The 7,570-nt window shown below is 42.9% G+C and overlaps 2 protein-coding genes across 4 annotated transcripts; both read right to left on the bottom strand.

The window, feature by feature from the left end:
* Positions 1-20: 20 nt before the first annotated feature.
* On the bottom strand, positions 21-1,721 carry LOC131887629 (uncharacterized). Its single transcript, XM_059236260.1, has one exon. It carries the CDS (start codon positions 1,719-1,721, stop codon positions 21-23), a length of 1,701 nt encoding a protein of 566 aa, XP_059092243.1.
* Positions 1,722-4,005: 2,284 nt separating this feature from the next.
* On the bottom strand, positions 4,006-7,113 carry LOC131888915 (solute carrier family 41 member 1-like). 3 transcript variants are annotated; one of them, XM_059237864.1, is made up of 5 exons: positions 6,986-7,113; positions 6,798-6,930; positions 6,447-6,735; positions 5,418-5,518; positions 4,006-4,997 (listed from the first exon to the last, which is right to left on the bottom strand). In XM_059237864.1, exons 2-5 carry the CDS (start codon positions 6,895-6,897, stop codon positions 4,237-4,239), a joined length of 1,251 nt encoding a protein of 416 aa, XP_059093847.1. In that variant the 5' UTR covers positions 6,898-6,930; positions 6,986-7,113; the 3' UTR covers positions 4,006-4,236. The 3 variants fall into 3 exon arrangements, with proteins under 3 accessions (XP_059093847.1, XP_059093849.1, XP_059093850.1); XM_059237866.1 differs by having other exon boundaries at positions 6,798-6,918; positions 6,986-7,109; XM_059237867.1 differs by having other exon boundaries at positions 6,992-7,010.
* Positions 7,114-7,570: the final 457 nt, after the last annotated feature.

Raw genomic sequence — 7,570 nt, 5'->3', positions numbered from 1 at the left:
AATATGAAATCATGCTTCTTTTAGGCTTTAGCCGGATGCTTGTCCTTCTCTTCATCCTCTTGTTCCAAATCCTCTTCCTCATCATCTGTCTCGTATTCAGTGGATTCGTCGTCCTCTTCAGTGCCGCTCTCCTCCTCTGAGGTATCGTCATCCTCTTCCGATGTCTCAAGAATGACTTCGTAACCAGATTCGGAATCTTCCTCTTCCGAAGAGCCCACTTCTTCATGAACAATTGATGGCATCCGCGGCAATCGGATCCGGGTCCCGACCGAACACACTTTGGGCTGTAGTTGAATCTTGACCTGAAATGAGGACGAAGATCGAACCAAGCCAGTCTTGCCCACTCGACAAAGCCGAGGTCCTTCACACAAAGCAGTGGGCTTCTCCGGCGAAGCAATCCCTTGGTTCCACAACACCGAACTGTTGTTCTCTTGCTCTTGAGCCATTTCATAGTGAGGTTGACCTTTGAGAAATGAATGAGTGTAGATGAAGCCATCTGAAGAGCTGGAATAGATGGTGCCCTCGTGGACTTGAAAGGTGGTCAGAAAGTCAGTATGATCACGAAGAATCTGCAACTCGGTCACTTCTGTGTCCTCATGGACCGTGGGATCTTTGTTATGTTGGATTCGCCAGATTTTGATGAATTTAGAGCCGGCGCTGCAGGTGATGATGTAGCCATTTCCGGTCACGTAGAGGACGTCAACAGCTTTGTCATGATACTTGCTGGAGCGGCAATAACGGCCGGTTCCAATAAGAATGTTGGGTAAAAGGTGGACAGTCGTTCTGCTTTCCAAGTCCAAATACGACAACTTTCCAGATTTGTCGCCGAATAGGAGCAGATCTGGTCCGGCCAAGGCAAGACAAGTGATGCTCTCGTCTTGTCGGAATACGCGGAACAGGGTTCCTCGAGCCAGGTCCCAAATACGAATGGAGGCATCCTCACTCCCGGAGACAATATAGTCGTCCATGAAGACTAGCTGTGTGACCCACCCATCATGACCTTCGAACGTGAATCGTTTCCACAACTTTCCTTTGTCATCCGTCTCATAGACAAAGATCTTTTTGTCCCCTTTTCCTCCCGAGGCCAGCCACTTTCTCGGCTTCAGAGCCAGGCATTGAACATAATCCACGTGATTGAATATCTTTTCGATCATCCGGCCTTGATCATTCAGATCCCACGATATCACAGATTTATCCATGGATCCTGAGTACAGCACATTATCATCGGGACTAATCTGCAGACACTGTCCTCCATATGAGTGGCCCTCCAATTTGAATAAAAGCGTTTTCGTGACTAGATCAAACACATCGATCCCGGGATCGATATAGTACTGGAGCACCAGATACCTGTCGGACACTGCCAACGCTGTAACTTCGTCCTCACACTTCATGGTGTCCACACTATAATCCACGGACTCCCAATCATATCCTTGGATCTCCTCTGGTCGAATAGACTCCTCGTCCACAAACTGTTTCTCCTCAATGGTCTCGAACGAGAAATCCGCCACAGATATCCGATTCGACTTCCGCTCTTCCACACTCACCTGGCTTTGACTTCGTCGAAGCATCACATTTGAGCCAGGGTTCAAGGTGGGGAGCACAACTCCATTGGGACTTTTTTCGGTCGCTGAGGACTTCTCGGCTGGAGCGGGCACATCCTTGAGGGAATTTTCGGCATTTCCGCCCGGAAACACACGACCAAACATCTTCATTATATCCATGGTTATTCGTTGAAGGACCGAAGCTTCCCTTCAGGTCTCACATGAAAATCTCTCGGAGCAATGATTGATCCCTCTTCGTCTCGATGCTCGTGTTGTTCTCTATTAGTTCGTCGCAGATGTCTAACTAGGTTAAGGTGTCTTTCCTTGTCTCTCGTTTTGCTCAAAAACGCTCAGAAGAGGTCAATCTCAGGCAGCTTTTCCCATGAGCAATTTTCCATCCCCATGCTACCCACAAACATAGAATAGAGTATCTCGTAGACCGGCTCCACTGAGTCAGGAGGGCTAGAACTGGTTTCAAATCCTTTTCAAATTTTCACAAAAATGATCACTAAAAAAGAATGGAGAGGTGAAGGAATTTAAGATCGGATTTAAATGAAGAACACTATTATCGCTGATTGAGAAATTCTATGTGTGTGTAGCCAATAATGGGCCAGCAGCACGTGAGAGTGCAAAGAGTCTCATTCACCGTGAAAGGTGTGCGAGTGAATCAAGAGGAGAGGAAAGTTGGCCAAGTTTTTTTCAACGGCATCTTCATTTTGTTCCGTGACTCGACTTAGTATTTGCATCCTCGTCATCAAGGTTTGTCACTAGGAGCCCCGAAACTCCAACAAGTCAGTTTATTCTGTACTCACCCATATTGCCCTGAGTGATTTCCACAACACCCTGATGCCGGGAACACTGATCATGATAATTGAAATTGCCTTGTTGGGGGGTTAGAGCAATTTTTTCCCTTTGCTTAATGAGGGGTGGGGGACTCAATGTATGTCAATTGATACCTTTTGAAAAGCTCTGTAGTATGATCAATGGCATCCCTTATTTAAATACTCCGAGCTCTCCAATTTAGTTGGAGCTCAAAAGTTTCCAGACGGTAAAGTTAGACTTGAAAATTTGTCAAATTTTACAAAAGACAATGGCAACAAACCCTGGCAAAGTAATGTTTGGAAATATTTAAATATTTTCCCATGCTTTTGGCGCTTAGGCGATGTCTAAATGACACTCCTATCTTTCCAAAGGGATTTGTGATTTTAAAAGAAATCACCAACGAATTTATCCATATACAACACATAATTTCTACAGATATGGATGCACAACAAAAGAACACATTGCGTATCTTCTAAACTTCATTTCATCTACAATTAGTTATCAATCTGATCAAAATATCGAACCAAATAAATAAAAAACATCGCCAAATTTGGCCCCAAAAATCTAGCTTAGGCAACTTATGAGAGGCAGTCAAATTTGTGTGGCAGTGTCAACATAGAATTTTAATCTTTGGCAAAGTACTTGCTTTGGCTTACTCTGGGTCAGCAACACAAACTTTTACCAATATACCTTTGAACCTGACATGGTCAATAGCAAATGGTGAAAAAGACGACGTGCCTTGTACAGCAACGACTTAAATCGCCAATTTCAAGAATTTATCGTGAAAAGAGACTCGGAGCTACTTCAACCCAATTAAGCGGGAGATCTTTAAACAGTCAGTGTTTGAATCAATGTATTCTTGGTTAAATCAACCAAACAATGACCTCTCAATAAAAAACTAAGACTTAGCTATGGCTAGCAAATTTTTACTCATTCCAAAAAATACTCAAGAATGTTGTTAGGAGAGTGATATTAAGCAAGCTCATTAACTTTATGGTCGAGGAGGGCGCTAAAAGTGTGCGACAATGCCAGATTGAAATGATCTCGCCGATCTCCCCCCATGTGAATCATCCTTTCGTTTATATTACTGTGCTTGTAGTAGCACCAATGTGGCAAGATGGTTTTAGTTTTTGTACAATTTCATTTGTTTTTGCATTGCACAAATCCAGGCGATAATGTGCGTTCACTTTGGGTTGCATCACTTGTACCAAATTTAGATTTTAGGGTCAACTCTTATAAATGAAGAGTTTCAACGGGCGTTTCACAAACACCTTCAAGCCCTTGCAAATCACGGGGAGTTCGATCAATGAAGACCGCCCCTCTTCTTTATTCTCTGACTCCGCTTTTGGGCAAATTATTGCTCTCTAACTAAATTAGTAAGGAATTCTTAGATCTGGAAAGTTTTTAAGCAAAGCTTTGGATTTATTCTAAATAAAATGTCTTGACAGTTCCGCCAACTTATGTTTTATAAGGTGGACAGATATCATATCAATAAAAAGATACACATTGACTAAATATAAACATCTTGTAATTTCTACCATTGGAGATAATGTTCCCGGTGACGGTTTTGAAGTCGTGAAAAATAAGTCAAATAAATCAGACACAGGTAACAGAGAGTACCGAGAACCACAGGGCAAGGAAATTTAAGGTCACAAATGTTTATTTCCCAATGGATCTGAACTCATACATTCTCAGCCCATTATGAGCTACATTAACACAGCCTATGTTTATGTTTTCGTTTCTTCATACATTCTCCTGTTGGCGGACGTTATGCATTTGTGGTACAAGAGAACCTCATTAGAGTCCTCATTCAATGATGAATGACAGGAAATGATTCCATTACGCGAATACCCACCACTGCTTGCCCTTGACTTCACTCATTGAGATGAGACGCCACGGTCAAAAAGATGCCTCCTAGAAGGTCACCCAAGGCTGTTAGATAAGGAATGCTGGCATTGTCAGGATCGATTCTCATCTTCCATAACCAAAGTGTGAGTTTCTCAGCTACATAGAGCAACATGCTGACTTGCAGAAGACTGGCCAAGAGAAAATAGCCGATAAAGCTCCAATCCAACTCCCATCGGCCTTGGAGAATGGCCCCAAGAAGAATGAAGGCCACATGCCCTGGTACCACCAAACTCAGGAGTATTCTCGCTGTACGGCCATGGTCGGCTTCAATCTTGTCAGATTCATGGTCATCCATGTCTTTCGGATCATGTCCTAGATTACTGAAGGCGTGGAGCCAGGACGAGATTCGACTAGCTTGAACGGCCACCAAATTTCCAGCCACGCCGTTGATCAAAGGCTGATACGAGGCAATGTGGGGGTATCGTTTGATACTCAAGTTCAGCACTTTTCCACCCAAACTTGAGATGAGCATAGCGATCAAAACGGGGGTCCAGCCCGAGTAGAAAACGGCTAAGGCATCTTCGCACTTGGTAATTTGAATAAAAAGATAGGGCAGGATAACTAAATAGAACAAATTGATGAGCCCTAGAGCAATAGGGAACGATTGAAGAAGAGCCATGAAACCGGAGGCAGTATAGGAAAGGATGATTAGAGTGAGCACATCCCCAAGGCTGGCCGCAATAGGTGTAGCAATGTTGTCAGGATTCAATCCTTTTTTGCGAGAACCTGTAACAACACTCTGTTAAAGTTGTTTCATTTCGATATTCGGTTTGAACGCCGACTGCTATTTGGTGTCACGCGGCAAGAGGGCTTCTTACTCAAAATAATGGCGCCATATTAGTCGAATACATTTTAAGCTGCACTTGATGGTGTTGGTCTAAGTAGTTGTAGAAAGGAGCAAAACAAAGGGTTCCACAGGACACTTGTACCTTCCATACCAATTGAGGGAGCCTTGTTAAGTTTTTGTTGTTCAAAAAAGGTACACCAATCTCCCATCTTCGGAGCAATTCTAGGCCACAACCATCTATTTGGTTCTAGAGGCTGGTAGTGTGGCATGCCACGAGTAATTTGTAGACCCCCCTTCACTCTCTTTATCCTTTTCTTCCAGGAAGAGTTCTTTTCTCCCCTAGTCTGCTTCTTCCTTACCTTCAATGACGGCGATCATAATGACTCCCAAGAGAAAACTGGCAATTGAGGCCGTTACAATGCTGGAAGACGATACCAGAATGATCCTGGACAGTGTGAGGCTGAAACAGGAAACCAAATTACGAACTCCCTCTCACTTGGCTCTCAAACTGTTTCTTTCTTATTTAGAATTGCGTTTGCCGGTGGGTGGAGTTTTTTAACCCTAGGCATCAATGATATACCGTGCGAATGGTCTCTACCAGTGTGGATGAAGGTCGCCAGTTGACTGGTAGGCGATTATGATCTTATTATTTATGATTATGAACGGCAGGCTAAGCGATACCGGCATGAGACCACAATCTCATCCCATAAACCCACAACGAGGTGGTCATAAATCTTCAGATTGGCTTGGTTCTGGTTTCCTGGTGAGAATTAGGCCTCTTTCTTCAAAAGATTAATGTAAACCGTATACCCACTTGAGCACCCTTTCACTGATCTTGCTCAAGACAGCTTCACCCTCCCATTGCAGCCCTATCATGACCTTGCTCACGGACTTCTAGAAATATGGACTGCGAACGAGCTTGCCGGCAAATCGGCCCACTCTTGGTCGTAGCCACTCTGAGCCACTTTTCGAATAAAAGTAATAAAATCAGAAACGTAGATCACTTCAATTAACGGTAGGTCAATTTTATATCATTTACATGCAAAGTCGATCGTTTCAAAGTTATGTTGTCAAAAGCTTATGTAGCTGATCAAGAGCAGGCCGAAAATTCAAATTTTATGTAGTGTTCACTAGATAACTTTGAACATGTCTCCTGAGTTCCCTAAGCATAGGTTAGGGCTCAAACTTGGCTGAGTTCATCTATTCAACAAGATCCTGTGGTCGTATCAAGTGCTTATTTGGAATAAGATGAGCAGTTTAGGAGATAGGATATTTTAGCTTCCGTTTGCAGTCCATATCTCTAGAAGTCCGTGGCTTGTTATACGCAAATGGCTATCATAAACCTCAAGGACAAGCTTGGAAAATCAAGGCCACAGGTTATCACTCACTCGTGATGCCACAACAAGCGAATAGAAATCGGAATCAATGATGCAATCCCGCCCACTACAATGCCCTGAAACTGAACCAGAGCCAAATTGGAGAGCAATGTTTGTCTCCCTCGGGTGGGGTGATCCAAATGACCCAAACCAGCTATTGAGCACAATCTGGAGGCCAAGGTCATTTCCAGGTTGCCTTTCAAGCCAAGTAGAGTCGGCACCAAAACAAAAAAATCCGGATAGTGTTGGAATACTGGCCAATGTTGGACGTGATTGAGCACCAATCCAGCCAAACTCAACCCTATAAAAGATAATCAAGAATCTTTAATGTCCGCATCCGAGAGGCTTTCTAATAAAACTTACCGCATCCCGCAAAAAGGAAGGGAATGACAATTTCGAGGAGTAATCCGGACTCATTTTTGCCCTGTCTAGGGACCTTCTCTTTGTCAACTTTGCCATCCATCCTGGCTATTCTTCGAAGATGCTACTAGGATATCTAAGGTTTAAGAAGGCGTGGTCATGTTCTTAGAACAACTAATATGCGCAATTACCTTTACTTATTCCAGACTCCGTCTTATCGCCGTTGTTGCGATGTCGTGCATGTTGCCAACTTTTCAGTTGTGCATGAAACAAGCGTGACTAGAAGCCAAAGATACTAATGCACCGATTGTGATCTACAAATACGATTTAAACGGATTATGTTTTCAATGCCTTAACATTATTAGCTGATTCATAAATTCTTATGAATTTGATAGGCTATGGTTTATTCTTTAAAAATTTTCAAGCTATATCTGCACTAACTCGTGACTTCGGACTCCCTATTCTGGCAACAGCTGCATGGAAGTCAAAGATCAGCGCCGAAATGGTCCAAAATTTCTGACAAATCCAATAGAAAATGGATGTGTAGTAGAAGTGTTCAAAATCATATGATTTGACAATCATTTATAAGAAGACCTAATAGCTTAATATTTTTTATCATTGACTATCTTCCTCGTCAATTCCAAACCTAAGTTATGGCGGCACTTTCGGGCAAAATGGCACACTTATTTTTCCTTCGACGGAATTTTGAATTGTTTATTTGCTTGCCTATTCAGGCTTTAGAAAATATCAATTTGACCAAAACAGGAATATTCCCA

The sequence above is a fragment of the Tigriopus californicus genome, chromosome 10, assembly GCF_007210705.1.
Source record: "Tigriopus californicus strain San Diego chromosome 10, Tcal_SD_v2.1, whole genome shotgun sequence".
Taxonomy (NCBI): domain Eukaryota; kingdom Metazoa; phylum Arthropoda; class Copepoda; order Harpacticoida; family Harpacticidae; genus Tigriopus; species Tigriopus californicus.
This window is presented reverse-complemented; position numbering and strand designations above follow the sequence as displayed.